The 16,635-nt window shown below is 58.8% G+C and overlaps 2 protein-coding genes across 3 annotated transcripts; both read left to right on the top strand.

The window, feature by feature from the left end:
- The first annotated feature begins 311 nt into the window (after nt 1–311).
- Nucleotides 312–11,263, top strand: LRCH4 (leucine rich repeats and calponin homology domain containing 4). Of its 2 annotated transcripts, none has more exons than XM_084880953.1 (18): nt 312–642; nt 4,393–4,537; nt 4,694–4,820; nt 5,002–5,107; nt 6,771–6,907; nt 7,048–7,163; nt 7,303–7,402; nt 7,611–7,701; nt 7,791–7,867; nt 7,981–8,042; nt 8,149–8,277; nt 8,388–8,456; nt 8,547–8,650; nt 8,754–8,837; nt 9,045–9,130; nt 9,312–9,449; nt 9,549–9,626; nt 10,905–11,263. In XM_084880953.1, the coding sequence occupies exons 1-18, from the start codon at nt 423–425 to the stop codon at nt 11,007–11,009; spliced, it is 1,974 nt and encodes a 657-aa protein (XP_084737079.1). In that variant the 5' UTR covers nt 312–422; the 3' UTR covers nt 11,010–11,263. The 2 variants fall into 2 exon arrangements, with proteins under 2 accessions (XP_084737079.1, XP_084737078.1); XM_084880952.1 differs by having other exon boundaries at nt 9,920–11,263.
- SAP25 (Sin3A associated protein 25) lies at nt 11,206–13,197 on the top strand (the record flags this gene model as incomplete). The annotated part of the gene is made up of 7 exons (XM_084880954.1): nt 11,206–11,495; nt 11,671–11,823; nt 12,011–12,111; nt 12,202–12,308; nt 12,385–12,538; nt 12,659–12,756; nt 12,839–13,197. The coding sequence occupies 7 exons, from the start codon at nt 11,206–11,208 to the stop codon at nt 13,130–13,132; spliced, it is 1,197 nt and encodes a 398-aa protein (XP_084737080.1). The 3' UTR covers nt 13,133–13,197.
- Nucleotides 13,198–16,635: the final 3,438 nt, after the last annotated feature.

Here is a 16,635-nt window from a genome sequence, read left to right as displayed (position 1 = left end):
GTATCTGTTTTACGATTGGTCTTCATTAGAAGAGGACTGGGGCTTTGCGGTCTCTCGGCCCCTATCCCTTTTAGTTGGAGCGCCGGCGTCCCCGCCTCCTGGTTGAAGCTGATTGGCTCTCTCTCCAGCCTAAGCAGTGTGATTGGATGCGGTCTCACGGGGTGAGCCCCGCTAAAGCGTCAGCCGTTGGCGAGAGTTCCATTCGAGTCCTCCTCCCTTCTCTCGCCTCACTCCGGCGCCGGAGTCTCCACCCCCCCGGCGGGTTCTGATTAGCCACTTCCGATGCTGGGGGCCGCGATTGGTCCACCGGATCTCTGGTCCCACTTCCTCCCCCTTGAAGTAACTACGGCGGCTCCGAGGAGGGGAGGGGGGGAAGGGACGGCCGGTCCCGTCAGTCAGGCCACGGTAGCCGCCCGGAGCGGATGGCGGCGGCGATCGCGGCCTCATTTGCCGCCGGTGGTGAGGAGGCGGCGGCCACGACCTCCGTCCCAGGGTCCCCGGGTCTGCCCGGGAGCCGCAGTGCAGAGCGGGCCCTCGAGGAGGCCGTGGCTACCGGGACCCTGAACCTGTCTAACCGGCGCTTGAAGCACTTCCCCCGGGGCGCGGCCCGCAGCTACGACCTGTCAGACATCACCCAGGCCGGTGAGTGCCCCGGGCCGAGCGCCCCCGGGACCCCCGTTTGCATCGCCCCGCCCCCTCGCTTGCTTCTCCCGGGGTCGCGGGGTCTGGCGCTGCGCTCGGCCGCCGGCGTGTCCGCCCCGCGGGTCTGCATAGGTCTGCGATCACCCCCTCCCGCCTTAAGAACTACCGGACAGTGAACGCGCTTCTCGTCTTCTTGGAAAGCCCGGCGTTCCTGGCCGAATGTTGTGGTCCCCTCCCCCCTCCGCTTCTCCTTATTTGCATATTGACGCACCTGTAGAATGGCCCCTCCTCTTACCTGGTTGGCTTATTTGCCTGTTTGTTTGTTTTTTCAACTTCAGTTCTGATCGTTCTACCAAGGAGCCCCCGTGAACCCTTCTAAATGACTCCTTTCTCTTCCTCCACATCGTCTGCAACTCTGTCCCCGTTCGGAGCAGACTTAGGACCTCCTTCCCATGGATTTGTCCCTAGCGACCCAGTGTTTCTGCTTACTTTGCTGGCAGACTCTCCCTCTAAGGTCCCAGCCCCTCTCCACTCTTCACCCCGCCGCCAGCCTGTGGGAAAGAACAAATCTTTTCATCTCCCCTCTCTGCTCCCCTATTCTTCCTCAGTCCTGACCCCCTTGTCTGAGACTCCTTCTCCTTCCTGCGTGTGTGAGGTCACTATGGAGCCCATGACCTCATAGGGACTTTAGAATTCCCATTTCTGCTTCTGCTTTCCTCCCCAGGGGAGAGAGACTTAGGCAGTTGCTAAAAGGAAGGAAATCTTATCTCCTTGCTAGGAGTGCTGGAAACCTAGAGACTGTCTGACTGTCCTTCCACTCCCCATCGGCAGGATCCCTCTAACCATGCTTCCTACAGCCTGGTGTCTGTTGATGGTGGGGTTTGGGGGGGACTCTACTGTGACAGGTGAGTCAGGCCTCAGCTGCTCTGGAGACGACCTTGGACTGGCAGCTGTGTGTGTGTGTGTGTGTGTGTGTGTGTGTGTGTGTGTGTGTGCAGGGTTTGGAACAAGGGAGGAGGACTGCATTCCCGAAGCCACACCCCAGCCTAGCCCAGGGTGGGACTTGGGACTGATGAGAGTGTCCTTCTGTTGACCCTCCCTTGGACTGCATTTCTCACCTAGCAGGTGCCTGCTCACCTGCAAACACTCAAGTGGGCACGGACATACTCTTTCCCACTGCCCTGGGGAGAGCCAGTTTAAACCTTTCCACTTTTCTTGGGTTGTGGGGTAAACTAACTTGCCCACTACGCAGAGAGTTCAGGGACTGGGTGAGCCCCAGGAGCCATCCTCTCTGTCTCCCCGAGTCTCCTAACCCCCAAGCTCCAGATTGACCTCAGCAGCTGTGCGACACTCAGTGTCTGTACTTTCCCCTCCCCCTTGCTTATTTTTTGACAAAGACCAAATGTTATTCTTTACTTCCTTAGGGCTCTGTCTCAGTGAGTGGACTCCTGGGGAAAACTACCAAGAACTCCCTGATCCTCCTGGCTCCCCCCCTCCCAGTCTCCTCCCCCGGCATTCTGGCTCAGGGTGCAGCCAGTTCTCTTGTGAGAGAGCTTATGTGGTGAAGCGGGGAAATCTCAGCTTTCTGAGAACCCCGCTCTGCCTGCTCTCCATGCAGGGATTCTCAGAGCTTTCAGGGCCCAGGTTCTAGGCCAGGCGGGGTCTATCTTGTTCAGAACTCTCTTTTCTGTCCCCTCTTCTCACACAGGGTGCCTGTAGCTTAGGGTGGAAAGGGGAAGTGACAGAAACACAGTATTGCCCATACCCTGCCCTCCACACCTCCTGGCCCTCCAACCCAGACTAAAAGCTTCACCGCTCGTGCTGGAATAAGTGTGAACTTCTGCTTTCCCAGCTCTTTCTGAAACAGTGTTTTCTGTGCATGTTACCTGTGGCGTAAGCCCCTGATATCCCTTGGACTTCATTCCTGGTGCCTGATAGCAGGATGACTCCTGAGATGGGAGGAGGGGCCACTTTCACAAAGGAGAAGTGCAGCTCATTCTCTCACAGACCACATCCTGTGCCTCTGTGCCCTCCCTCCTCCTGCTGGGCGCCCTTCCGCTCCTAGCTTTTGGCCCCGCTACCTGCCTACCCCATCATAAATTGTTCTCTCCCTTCATCCACACGTGTGTGCGCACACATTTGGTGGATGCAGAGAAAGCAGGCGGGTGGAGGGTGAGAGTGGGAGGACAGCATTTGGTCCTCCCACCCTGTCTGTAACTGTCTTTTCCTGTGACAGGTCTGTGTGCCCCGAGGTTGAGAGCGGAGAGGGAGAGAGAATGATTTCTGGGGCATTAGGCTGTCATCTGCTCAGGCAAACACAAGGCCCACCAGAGACAGAACCTGACAGATTCATTTCCTGTCACAAGACCCATTTCCTTGGGGGCTATATCCCAGATTCTCCTCCCCTCCGCTTTTGCTCACTTTTCCCTGGGGAAGACCATTTAAGAAGTTCACCCAAGTACTGCCGGTCAGGACTTCCCCCAGCAGCCTCTGGGCCCCTCCCAATACAGGCCAGCAGAGGAAACATAAACTCAGGCATAGAGGTTTAAGCAGTGAGTTCTCCATATTGATGGGACCCTGAAATGCCTGAGTCCTTGCATTGCACTGGCAGGCCACCACTTGAGTTAAAGCGGCATTAAAGGACTCAACCCTCCCTCCCATCTTCTCCACTAGTCGCTGTGTTCAAGACACAGGCAAAGGGGGTGATTGTTTGAAGTCTGGGCAATAAGAGAGGAAGTAGAAGAAGGTTGGTAGGGCTATAAGAGGGCGGGAATGGGTGAGCCCTGAAGAAAGTGTGTCTGGATGGGAGGGACCAGAGGACTCTAGCTCCCACCTCCAGCTTGGTTGATAGCCCTCCCTGGTCCTTGGGAGTCTGTGACTTCATAGATCCTGGACCTGGTTTTCTGTTCCCAGGAGCTGGTGAAAAACCGTTGTCCTGCCCTAACCGGTTTGGCTCAGTGAATAGAGCGTCTGTCTGCGGACTGAAGGGTCCCAGGTTCGATTCTGGTCAAGGGCATGTTTCTTGGTTGCAGGCACATCCCTAGTAGGGGACGTGCAGGAGGCAGCTGATGAATGTTTCTCTCTCATCGATGTTTCTAACTCTCCCTCTCCCTTCCTCCCTGTAAAAAATCAATAAAATATATAAAAAAGAAAAGAAAAAGAAAAACCGTTGTCTGTAGCTGGGAGCCTTAATTCCACAGCCAGGCTTTAATGTCCCTTGGTTTCCCCCGGACTGCACGCAGGTCGAGGCTGGGAGTTAGGACCCCGGATGAAGGATGGGCTTTCGCAGTGGTCTCTCCCAGAGATTGTTCATATTCTTACCTTGAGCCTCTCAGTTCATCACATTGTGGTTTTCTTTGGAGTACTAGCACTCTGCTGTGATCTTTGCCTTCCGTCTCTCCTGGCATCGAGGAGCAACAGGAAACCACAGGAGTTATAGAATCCAGCCACCATTCCAGTATAACCTTCATTTGTTTGTTTGAAGGCAGCATCCCTGGCTTGTCCCCACACCCCTAGTCTGAGTTTCTCCCGGCCAGTGACCCCAAGGCCTTTGCCATTCTGGCCATTCTTGGAATGTGCTCTAGTTTGCAGAAGGCTTTGTTCTTCCTCCAGGAAGCCCAGTTTATAGGCCTGATTCTTCAGGTCTGCTGGGAAGGTGGAGGGCTGGGCACCTGGCTCTGGAGAAGTTCAAGGTGGTCCTGTCCAGGCTGGGCCTCTCCACAGCTCTCCCCTGACCCCCGTTTCCCCTAGACCTGTCCCGGAACCGGTTCCCCGAGGTGCCAGAGGCAGCATGCCAGCTGGTGTCCCTGGAGGGCCTGAGCCTCTACCACAATTGCCTGAGATGCCTGAACCCAGCTTTGGGGAATCTCACAGCCCTCACCTACCTCAACCTCAGGTAAGGAGGCCGGGCCAGCGGGCGGTGCAGCTTGTCCTTCTCCGCCCAAGCACCAGTGGACAGTACCCTGGGGGACCCTCCGGGAGACTTTTAGAGGAGGCCACACGGGGGTGCTCTGCCCGGGGAGTGAACCCACTGCCTTCCTTCCTTCCACAGCCGAAACCAGCTGTCCTCGCTGCCGCCCTACATCTGCCAGCTGCCCCTGCGGGTTCTCATTGTCAGCAACAACAAACTGGGGGCCCTGCCCCCCGACATCAGCACCTTGGGAAGCCTTCGGCAGCTTGTGAGAATGGGGAGCAGGGGGAGGAGAGGGACTGGAGAGCCAGGCCCTGGGGACCTCTGGGGGGAGAAGTGAAGGAGAGGCAGGATGTGCCCTAGGGGTGAGGCCCGGACTAAAGGAGGTGGCCAGAGACAGGAGACACTCCTGGTCTTGTGGCTGCTTCCTAGTTCTCTCCTCATTCCAGGATGTGAGCAGCAATGAGCTGCAGTCCCTCCCCACCGAGCTGTGCAGCCTCTCTTCCTTGCGGGACCTCAACGTTCGGAGGAACCAGCTCAGCACCCTGCCTGAGGGTAAGGAAGATGAAGAATTGGAGGTGTGGGGAGGAGAGAGAGAGAGACAGACAAAAGTTAGAGAAAAGTTAGAGAAAGGGAATCTTCCACAGGAAAAGAATGCTTAGTTGACCAGGGTTTTGTATGGTATCAAACAAACTAAATTATTTTATTTGTTCTTGTCCAGCAACCCTCTGAAGCTGGCCAGACATGGGCTATTTGCTCTATTTTACAAATGTGGGGAAAGATACAGAAAGGGGAGGAGGTGAGTGTGTCGGTACCCCGTAGAAACTCAAGGTCAGAGGGGCCTTTAAGGTGATCCCGTGTCACCACTCACCTGCGTCAGGCGGTGCCCTGCACCTCCTCCCCAGGGAGCCTGAATCAGTGCGGCCACCGCTGGAGCCCAGCCAGCTCCATTTTAATGAGCTGATTGTGATGCACCCCAACATTTGATAGCTTCTGCTCCAAAGCAGCCACACCTTTTATTCAGCCCGCATTGTTTTATATGTTCCCTGTGCTTTAGGTGGGGATGAGGTAATTGTGAGTGATATTTGGAGCCATCTCTTAAAATGTGATGGCTTAATTAAATCTTAATTTAATGGGAGAGAAGCAGGAGGAAGTTCTAGAACAGGATAGAGAGCTGCAGGAGCTACACAGGGAGGCACTGGCTCGGCTGGGGAACTTGAAGGTTTTGCTCAGAGGTGCAGTAGGGGTTGACCGTTGAAGGAGTTCTCCACCCTCTACAGCCTCGGCAGAGGAAACCCCATATGTAACGCATGTGGGTGGGGGTAAACCTGGTCCAGCATGGATGCGGTTAGAAAGTGCTCGGCAGAAAGGACCTGTGCCAGGCTAGCCTTGGTTTTGAAGAACAAGAGACAGGCGTCAGGTGGTCATCCGTTTCCTCGGGGCTTCCCCTCACGCCTGTGCTGGCCCTCTTCTAAGTCAGCAGGGCTACACATAAGCTCTGTCTGGGCCATAAAAGAGACCCCAGCAAAATGTCCTGGGGACACAGAGGAAGGAGCAATGAATTCCAACGGAATGTTGGGAAGATTGCATGGAGCAGGTGATGAGCTGAACCTTGAAAGCCGTGTGGACAGAACAAAGGCATTCTCCTCGTTGAGCAAAACAGCATGTGGAAAGGCCCAGAAGTCAAGGGGCTGGAGGGCTATTTGATGGGGTGTGAGGATGGGCAGTGAGATGGGAACGTGGGCTGAGCCAGAACAGACAAAGGTACCGCTGCCTATGGGCGAGCACGGTCTCCCCAGGGGCACGGCTTGGCTAGTGGAGCGCAGGCGGGATTGCGGCCCCTCCTGCCTGGGTGCCTTTGTGTGGGGCACAGCTCACTCACCCTCAGCAACCCCAGCTGCAAGCCCAGCTGCAAGCCATGGGAAGTTTTTGAGCAACATGGTATCAGCGTTGGGTTGACTTGGGACTTCTGATGGTCACTTGAGAAAGAAGAGGTGATTGGAGTGGGGAGTGGGCAGGAAGGAGAAATGGAGGAAGCACCTGGGATGGGCATGAGCTGAAGTAATGGGAGAGGGAGGCATGAAGGTGGCCATATCTGAGCAGGAAGAGAAGCAGGGAGACTGTTCTTAGATAGTGCCCTCCGACAGCCAGGCCACAGCAGCGAGTAGAGGAAGTGAGCCCTTGGGCCTTCTCCTGACTTATCTTCATGCGCCCTCAGAGCTGGGGGACCTTCCTCTTGTCCGCCTGGATTTCTCCTGTAACCGCATCTCCCGAATCCCGGTCTCCTTCTGCCGCCTCAGGCACCTGCAGGTCATTCTGCTGGACAGCAACCCCCTGCAAAGCCCGCCTGCCCAGGTAAGAGGTGGCCTGGGGCGGACATTGGAGACAGGGTTGAGATTGCGTGGGAGTGTGGGTGGGTCCCTTTAGTAGCCAAGTAGGATCTCGGATGCCCCCTGCTTCTCCCTAACTCCTTTCGTGCTCATCTTCCCACTCAGATCTGCCTGAAGGGGAAACTTCACATCTTCAAATATTTGTCAACAGAGGCTGGGCGGCGTGGGGGCGCGGCACTGGGGGACCTGGCCCCTTCCCGCCCCCCGAGTTTCAGCCCCTGGTAAGTAAGGGTGTGGGAAGGCAGCCTGGATCCCCAACGCCCCTTGCTGGCACCAGTATCCCCATGGTTCCCAGAGGTAGGATGGGCCGGGGGTTGCTGCCCAGTATAGGACTGACCGGCTCTCTCTGGCTGGCCCCAGCCCAGCTGAGGACTTATTTCCGGGACGTCGGTACGATGGCGGGCTGGACTCAGGCTTCCACAGTGTGGACAGTGGCAGCAAGAGGTGGTCTGGAAATGAGGTGAGTGCCTCCCTTCCAAGGGACATTGGTGATCTCAGGGCCCTTTGCCTTTTACCTCTAAGTCTCAGAGTGACAGGTGGCGCTGGAGCTGTCTTCTTCCTTCCCTTGCCCATGCATCCTGGGGAAGGGCCGGCTTAGCAGCGGACCCTAAGGCCCTGAGCCCAGGAGTCCCCAGTTGTCTTCCATCTCTGCACCTCTGCATTTACAGTCAACTGATGACTTCTCGGAGTTGTCGTTCCGGATATCGGAGCTGGCCCGGGAGCCTCGGGGGCCCAGGGAGCGGAAGGAGGATGGCTGTGGTGAGTGTGGTGTCAGGGGCCCTGGGACCGAGGGGAATGGGCGAGCCTGAAGGCCCCCATCTACTTGCTGACGTGTCCTGCCTCTCCAGCTGATGGAGACCCTGAGCAGATTGACTTCATTGACAGCCACGTGCCAGGGGAGGATGAAGAGCGAGGGGCGGCCAAGGTGAGGGGCTGGCCTTGTCCGCCGTCCGTCTGCTGTGAGAGGAGAGCTGGAGGGAGGGCAGTGCAGGCTTGGAGGTCAGGGCTCCCTCATTCCTCCTGCTGTTCTTTCGTCAGGAGCAGCAGCCGCCGGAAGTAAGCCCTGTAGCAGGGGACAGGGAGAGGCCGCCAAGCAGCAGGTACCAGAGCCACCTGAGCTGGCACCTCCTTCCTTTGCTCAGTCTCCTTGCACCGCCTCTCTTCTCGGACCTACTGTCCCCCTCTCATCCGGCCTTTGCCCCTCAGGCGGGAGGAACCGTCTGGAGAGGAACGGCGCCGCCCGGACACTTTGCAGCTGTGGCAGGAGCGTGAGCGGAAGCAGCAGCAGCAGCAGCAGCAGCAGAGTGGAGTGTGGGGGGCCCTCAGGAAGGACAGGTGTGGGCACAGGAGCTGCTGTCAGCTGGTGGGCCTGGAAATGAGTGGAAATGAGCCCCTCAGGATTGGCAGCCCCCTGCTGACCCCACCTCTCTTCCTTCACTTTCTAGTTTTCAGAAGCTGGGGGTCAGGGCTCCTGGTGGAGGAGCTACAGCCTTGTCCACTCAGGCCACATACAAGTATGTGTCCCCCAAGACTGCCCCTCCCTGAGCCCTCTCCCTGCACATCTTCCCCTGGCCATCCCTTCTCACTCCCGTCTGTCTCCTCAGCGGCATGCCCAAGTCCAGTGCCACCCAGCTGGGAGCTTCAGGGGGACAGGGAGCTCCTGTCTCAGCCCCCGCCTCTCAGGAGCCCCTTCCTACCAGTGGACCAGGTGTGACGGGCGTTGGGGAGAGGATGGGGGCTTGTGTAGGTGAGGGGGAGCCTGAGAGAAGAGTGGGGCGCTGAGGGGATGTCTCCGCTGCCTCTGTTCCCAGTGACAGCACCTGCTCCTCGGCCACTTGGCTCCATCCAGAGACCAAATAGCTTCCTCTTCCGTTCTTCCTCTCAGAGCGGCTCAGGTGGGTCTCCCCTGCCCGGCGCTAACCCAGTGCTGAGGCAGCACTCACCCCCAGGCTGCACTCACCCCCTGGCCTGCGAGTTCTCCGGTCAATTGTCTCTTTGTGTTGAAAATCCCACAAACAGACAGGAGATGTGTGTGCCAGACACTAATCCAGTATGAAGTCTGCAGTGGTAGTGGAGACAGCCCCACCCCCTCCTTTTCCCAGGTCCCTCCTCACCAGACTCTGTCCTGAGACCTCGGCGACCCCCCCAGCTTCTGGACGAGAAGGAGCTGATGGCTCAGTTGCGCCAGGTAAGAGGCGGGTCTGCCCGAGTGGGGCCAGGGCTCAGCATGGCACCTCCTGGTTTCCTGGCCGCCCTCAATATCCTCTTTGTCCGCCCTGCTGCTTTGGCTGAGGACGGGAGATGCAGGCCGGAGTTCCCTGCTGACTCTGACGTCTCATCCCCCATCCTCCTCCCTTCCCTGCCTTTAGGTCCTTGAGTCGCGGCTGCAGCGGCCTCTGCCTGAGGACCTGGCAGAAGCCCTGGCCAACGGCGTCATCCTCTGTCAGCTGGCCAACCAGCTGAGGCCCCGCTCCGTGCCCTTCATTCATGTGCCCTCACCTGCTGTGGTGAGTTGGGGCCCAGGGTGGGAAGTAGGGAATGGGACAGGGGACTCCTATGGCCCTCCCTTAATCTCTTATCTTTTTTCCTTTCTCACACACCCCCAGCCAAAACTCAGTACCCTCAAGTCTCGGAAGAATGTGGAGAGTTTCTTAGAAGCTTGTCGAAAAATGGGGGTTCCTGAGGTATGGGGGGTTGATCCCAGGATCCTGGGGCTGGTCTATAGAGTGGTAGCATTCTGGGCTTAGGTGGACCCTTTGCATGATGGTAGGGTTCCATTTCCAGGGAGTATGTGCTCCCCAGAAAGAAATGCCTGTCCTGCATGCCTCCCTTCCCTGCATGCCTCTTCCCTGCACCCTGCATGTTGGCGTGGCTCCGGCCCTGGCATGTGAGGGCAGGGGGTGGGAAGAATTGTCTTGCTGCTGCTGATGACGTCTGCCCTTTGTCCTTGTCCATCTGCCCTACTCTCCCTTCCCAGGCTGACCTGTGCTCGCCCTCGGATCTCCTCCAGGGCACCGCCCAGGGGCTGTGGACCACCCTGGAGGCCGTGAAGCGGGTGGGGGGTAGGGCCCCCCAACCGCTCCGGCCCCCCTCTGGTCTGGGCGGCTTCATCCTCTTCTACGTGGTCCTCATGCTGCTGCTCTGTGTCGTCTACACTCGGCTCCTGGGTTCCTAGGACCTGAAGTCACCCCTCCCCCCACCACCCTGCCCCGTTTCTATTTATGACTCCTGTGCAACCCCCTGCCCACCGGTGGTGCCTTCAGCCCCTACCAAAGACACTAGTGAGCCCTCCTCCCCTCACAAACACTGACCTCAGAGGCCCCACTCTGGCACCCCCAGACCCTGGGCCCCCCGCCTCTGGCCCCTCCCATCTCAGTGCTGACGGTGCCTTCTCCCACCCAGCCCTGCGCTCTGCTCCCCCAGAGGGGTGGATCTTAACTCTCCTATTTTCACTCTCTCCCACCCCCTTCTCCCCACCCCCGATATAGGGGGCTAAATTATCTATATTTTGTAGAGAGAACTCTATATTTGTAGGAGATGCAAGGCCCAGTCTGGGTCCCCATCTCATGTATAAATTGTACAGACTGTGGCTGCCTGTGTGTGTGTGTGTTTGCGTCTGCTCCTACTGTGGCCAGGCCCAGTCCTGGCAGTACCCATCGGGCTCTCTGTGCCAGCCTGCCTACTCCAGCGTTTTCCTATGGAAATGACAGGTCGCTCCTCCCCTATGAGCCTTGGCCCCTGTGTCATCTCCCTTGTGTTATCTGCTAGCAGCTTCTTTGCATCTCATTTGTCCCCAAGTCATGTCCAGGGTGCCCTGACCTCGCCTACATTTTTAAGGGCCAGCCTGTCAGCTTCCTTTGACCAGGCTCCTTTAGGGTATCTCCCACCCTGCCCTCTGCCCAGGCCTGGGAAGCCCCGAGGAAGATATGCAGGGGGATTTAACCTGGGCCCCTCCCCCCCAGGAGTCCCTGTGCCAGCCCCACCACATCCTGGAAGAGGAGGGGGCCCCAGGAAGGGGCCTCCCCTACATCGCTGCTGTCGTCCATGCACTGCTGGAGCAGTCTTAGGGTTGAGGTAGGGGCACAGGGCCACGGCCGGCCTGGGATCCAGGAACAGAAGACAGCCAGGCCTGGGCTCTGCCCTAGCGAGGACTGGTGAGGGTGCCCTCGCTGGCCCTGTTCCTCAGGCACCCCGTTGTTGGGTTGGAAGCGGGCCTGCTCGGCAAGGAGCCTGGATTCCTCCGAGTGTGACTGAGGGTCTGGGATGGAAGATGGGGCATCGGATGTTGTGTCAAGTGCAATAAAGAAGCTGGAAGATCTCTTTAAGTTGCCGCTGGTCTCTGTGTCTGCGAAGGAAGGTGGTGGGAGCAATGCATTGTGGGAAAGGGTTCGCCTCCATTCCAGCTGGGTTCTCCGCGACCTTTGCTCGGCGCTACCCCCTGAAGGCAGGCCGGCCGCGCAGCCCCCGCCCCCGTCGTCCCCGGGACCAGCGGGAGCGCGCGCCACGTGGCCGGAAACGCACTGCGTGCTGGCGTCGCAGCGAGGCCCAGCGAGGTGGGTGAGGTGGCGAGGTGGGCGGGCAGCCTGGACTCACCGGACCGACCGGGTGGTGCCCGGCGCTGCGGGAGGCCGGGACCGAGGGGGGCCAGGGAGGGCCAGGCGGCCGGGTGGGGGGCCTGGGCCGCCAGGGGCAGGGCGCAGAGGTGCGGGCCTGCCTTCCCTCCCCCAGACGCGGCATGTTGCCCTGGCCCTTTCCACGGTGGGACGCCGGCGAGGAGCAGGCGCCGGAGGAACAGGGCCCCTCGCCGCTCGGTGACCCCCGCAAGGTGTGGAACTCTGGAGAGAGAGCCCTGGGGGGGCCGGGTACACCCCCGCAGCACAGGTGAGGGCGCGGCACGCCGGAGCCACTTGGAAAGCCCGCTGCGGAGTGGCGGGTCCCGCAGTGCGCAGACTCCCAGCGGGCCATACGAACAATGGCACCTTTGACCTTGCCATGGAGGTTTTGGGACTTGGACGGGGAAGGTGGGGGCGCTGTGACTGCACCATCTCAGTACCTTCCCACCTCCCAGCCCTCAGTTCCCGCCCCGAAGGCCTTCCTGGATCCGCAGAGAGCAGCTGCCGGCCGTGCCCCGCTCAGGCCCCGTAGCGGAGCAGTACCCAGGAACCCCAGGTAGGGACTGGGCCTTGCCACCTCCACGCCTTAATACCCTTTTACCCACCCCTGAGCCCGTTTTAATCTCAAATTACCCCCCCGCCCCAGTTCCCTTTTCTCCCCAGATGGCCTGGGGGATGGCCCCTTCAAGAATGACCCCGCTGGCACCATGGGACCCCAACTACGAGGCTAACGCTGGTTCTCAGCTGGTGTGGGTGAGTAGGGGTGCCTATGGCTCTGGTGTCGGGGTGGGGCAAGCATGCTCCAGTGATCTTTCCTGACCCTCTACAGGGACCCAGCTGTGCTTCCGGCGCCTCTTTCTCAAGCCGGACTTTGTGTCATCCCTCCTTCTGGCCGCTGTATGAGGCAGCCTCGGGCAGGGACCACGGACGCCTGACCTCTGCAGCAGTACATCAGAACGGGGAGCAGGCGCCCAGGGATGCAGGTAACTTGCCTTGGTCCCCGCAGACTCAGGACTCAGGCTCCGTGAGCTTCTTAGGGAACCAGTGCAGAGGTCCATGGGATGGGAAACCCAGCCTGCCACCCTAACAGCCTTTCTCCCTAGGATTCCCGGTGATGTGCCGCGAAGATGTCTTTCTTTCAGACCCTCTGCTGCCCCCTGGGCAGCGAGTTCCCCTGCACCTGTCTGAAGCCCCTCAGCAGGTAAGCCCTCTTCCCGCCCTGGCCTTATCTCAGCCTTCCTGCAGGGCTTGGGAGGAGTCACTTCCCTCTCTTCTCTCCTCAGGTGATGGGCTCTCTGAAGCTGCGGCTCCCACCCCCGATCATGTCCCCCCAGGTCCACCCCTCCCGGTCCCCTGGCTGCTGCACCACCTGGCTCAGTGGGCCTGAGCTGATCGCCCTCACTGGCCTCCTGCAGATGAGCCAGGGGGAGCCACGACCTAGCTCCTCCTCAGGCTCCTCGGCAGCTCCCACCCCCCCTTCTGGCCCCCTAGACCCTGTCTCTGATCACGCAGGCCCCAGTGGTTCTCACTGCACCGACCCACCTCTCCCACAGACCCCAGACACCAATTGTCCATAGCACCTCGGGGGGTATCACGGGCCCCGTACTCTCTCAGGCAGTTCTGTTGTCAATAAATACGTTCGTTTGCAAACAGGCTCCTTGTGGTAAGTAGCAGAATGGGGCATTCAGGCAGGGATAGGGGTCTCTTCCTCCATGGCAGCTTTGGCTGCCCTCCCCTAAAATTCTTGTTACTCATCGGCCCCCTACAGTAGGATGAGGGAATACATGGGCCTAAGACCTTTTCGGGCTGACCAAGCAAGGCACCTCTAATGAGGGGCCCAGTCAGTTCTGCAGACAGAGTAAATAAGAAACGAGGATTTCATGAGCTCTGCCGTGCATGGGCAAGGGAGGATTGTGTACGCACGAGGCTGACATTAGAAGAGGCAATCTAGGGAGTAAGGGGGTGGCACATCAATTTGGGGGGACACCAAAGGTAAGATGCTTTCATCCTTCTTGCACTGAGGTCCCAGAAGTTCAGCCTTGGAGCTGAGGGTTAGTTCTGTGGCTTGTTGGAGACACAGGCAGGCACTGCAGGTGTGTGTGTGTGTGGTGGTGGTGGGGGGGGGGGTTGGGGGGGATGGTCCTGTGGGAGGCATCAGAGGAAGGGTGGCAGCTTGGTTCCCCTGAGACTCTGGACTGATGCCGTATAACTTTGCAGGGAAACAGAGGATCACAGCTTTGGCTGAGAAAAGCCCAGAAATTTGTAGGATTTTTTGGAGGAGGGATGGTGTTCTAGAATTTTCTCTCTCAGAAGAATCTAACTTCTTGGGGAACTTCCTCCCCTGGAAGTGGCGGAGTGGGCAGCCGTCCCGAAGGGGCAGCTCAGTGCCTCTGTAGGTCACCCTACGGGGTGCCTGTGCCTTAGAACCCCTCAGTTGTGGGAACACATGGGAATGCATTCTAACTTTGCCATTTTCTCTCCCTCATCTCACTTTCCATCTGTCTGATGGACCTGGCAGACTCTCACCCTTGCCTCCAGAATTGGTTCTGGGACTTGATTTGGGGTAGTTGTGGGGGCATTGCCTCATGCTTCCAGGGGGAGCAGGTGCAGGTCAATTAGTTGAGGTGGCTGGAGGGGGTGGGAGGGGTCCAGTATAGCACTGTCCATTTCTAAGTAATCTGGGGCCATGTACTCAGTGCACACAGACTCCTGAGCTAGTTGGACTGGGCTGATACCCTGCTGCTCTCCGGCTCTCCCCAATGCTGGGATGGGGGCCTTGGAGCCTGTGCCCGGGCTCCCTGGCCTGGCTTGTAGGAAAAGGGGAGGGAGCTTGAGGAAGAGGACTCTGGTGGAAAACAGCTCATGGGCACTTACTCAGTGCCCTCCCACCCCTAGAACAACTGGTTGGGAGCAGCGTTGGCAGCAGAAGGAAGGTGACGGGGGGGGGGGGGGGGGTGCTATCATAAAGTAGCCCACCCACCCCTCATAGGCTCCCATTGACTCAGTCACTCCCGGCTCCCACGGGTATGTGGTCCCCTCCCCTCTCTAAGCCCTCCGGGGATGGGGTATGAGGCTGATGCCACGAGGCTAGGGGACAGCATCTGGAGGGGCTCATCAGAGGATCCCTTGGCAGTGGCTCAGTCCTACCACTGGCACCAGCGTCCCTAAGTCGCTTCATGCCAGGAGTTGCATGAATGCTTCGGGCACCATGACATCTATTGTTTGTAGCCACAGCGCCCACTTGTGCACCTGAGTGGCTGAGTTTCAGGAAGAAGGAGTCTGCACGGCCACACAGCACACACGGAGCAGGGACCCCAGGTAACGATACAGAGTGTCCTGGGGCTTCTGCAGCAGGCTCAGTTCCCCCAAACCCAGGCACAGGCCTCATGTCCACCTCAGCCCCTTGGGCCAGTGTCACAGGCCAGACATCCTGAATCGGAGTGAGGATTCAGGTCCCGGGATCCTCATGGCAATTGGAACCTTGAAGGACAGTTGGATGATCACAGTATGGGGAGAGGAAGTGGGACGGGGATAGTGTGTTGGAGTCACTGTCCTCTGAGAACAGATAAGTGTAAACGCTTAATGTTTAAGCTTGATTTCACTGACCTAGAGCAGGGAGAGGCCATGGATAGAGCAAATCCACTCTGGGACCCTGGCCCCATATTCTCTCCGCCCACCCAGAACCTGGGCCTCACTGCGGTGGCTGCATGCCCTATCACAGTTTCCCAAAGTGTGGTACGCGTACCCCCAGGGGTATGGGAAGAGTTTGGTGGGGGTGCGCGTTGCACCGGAGTTTGGTGGGGATATGCACTGCACCGTGCTTAGCTGCGCCTAATTCTACGTTCTCATGAGGACGAGGGGTACTCGGCGTTACGGAAATTATAGAAGGGGTACACATGTCAAAAGTTTGGGAAACACTGCGCTATCACACTTGCTGCTCCCCCCGCTGGTCCCCGCCACGCCCGGGCTGCGGTCACACGTGTGGAGGATGACCAGGCGGCCCGGTGCGCGCCCTCGCCTTGGCTGCAGGTGCAGCACCCGCCAGACTCTGGCTGAGCTTGGGCGGTGCTCCACCAGCGAAACCCGCTCCGGTAACATTCGAGGCAGGAGCAACAGCGGTGCTGGGACTTCTGCTTCTGCCAGTGGCTGCGAAGCCTCATGGGGACCGCCTGCGAGATCCATTCCGGCCACAGGCAGTGAAGTGGCCGGCAGAGGGGCCGAGACGACCGAGGAAAGGCCGGAAGTGGGTAGAGGTGGCTGCTACCCGTCCTGATGCCCCAGCGTCTCTCTCCAGCCCCGACGTGAAGCTTATGGCAGGGGTTCTGCAGAGGCCCCTCGCTGCCTGTAGCGTGTACCCCAGTGACTGCCCAATGACTCAGACACCCTGGTCTCCGAAGATGGATCCTGGCAGGCTCCCCTCGCCTCCTCTCCTCCAACAGCTCATAACTCGCCACCCTCGCACGCCCGGGGAGCTGGACGCCAGCCCAGTGGTTTGAGTGGGGAGTCTCAATCCCGCCTGCTCGGACTGGGCTCTGCAGGGGAGAGTGGGGGGGGGGGGGCATCTCCATTGGTTAGAGCTGCCGGTGAGAAAGTGGCCAGCTGAGGCGCATGTGAATGCAGCATGTAACTGTCAGCAGTGCCTGTGCTGCTGTGGAATCCGCAGACCTGGATCAGCAGACCTTACAGCAGCAGCCTCTTCCGAGTCTAGCAATCCAATATCCTTCCCACTCAGGACGCTTGTACTCTTCCTTCCCAAGTAACTCTAGGAACCAGACCGCCTAGCACTGGGCTGTGCTGACTTCCCAGGAGCTGAAGGTTCTCTGTGGACTTGGGGTGATGGGAGGTGTCTTGGGATAAGTAAACATGGACTTCCCATGGATGGCCCGTACCCACCAGAATCCAGGTCAAGAGACCGTGGAAGAAGGTTCTATGGAGGGAAAGGCCGTCTGCAGGGGCATTTCTGTCATGCTGCCCCATTATCGCAGCCCCCCAAAATGCCCACCACGGGCCGGCTGAAATCTCTGATCACAGTAGACTCTTTGGTGGGGGTATCTTTTGCCCTTTGTTCCCTGAGAGGTTT

The sequence above is a fragment of the Pipistrellus hanaki genome, assembly GCF_964339955.1.
Source record: "Pipistrellus hanaki genome assembly, chromosome: 4".
Taxonomy (NCBI): domain Eukaryota; kingdom Metazoa; phylum Chordata; class Mammalia; order Chiroptera; family Vespertilionidae; genus Pipistrellus; species Pipistrellus hanaki.
Note: the sequence above shows the minus strand (reverse complement) of the source record. Positions and strands in the feature narration are given on the sequence as shown.

What these genes read in the sequence shown, in the direction of transcription:
- LRCH4 (XM_084880952.1), top strand. Translation starts at nt 423, where the DNA reads ATGGCGGCGGCGATCGCGGCCTCATTTGCCGCCGGTGGTGAGGAGGCG. An exon ending in TGGGAAGCCTTCGGCAGCTT is followed by an intron (nt 4,821 to 5,001) that starts GTGAGAATGGGG and finishes TCCTCATTCCAG; the next exon opens with GATGTGAGCAGCAATGAGCT. An exon ending in CCCCCGAGTTTCAGCCCCTG is followed by an intron (nt 7,164 to 7,302) that starts GTAAGTAAGGGT and finishes GGCTGGCCCCAG; the next exon opens with CCCAGCTGAGGACTTATTTC.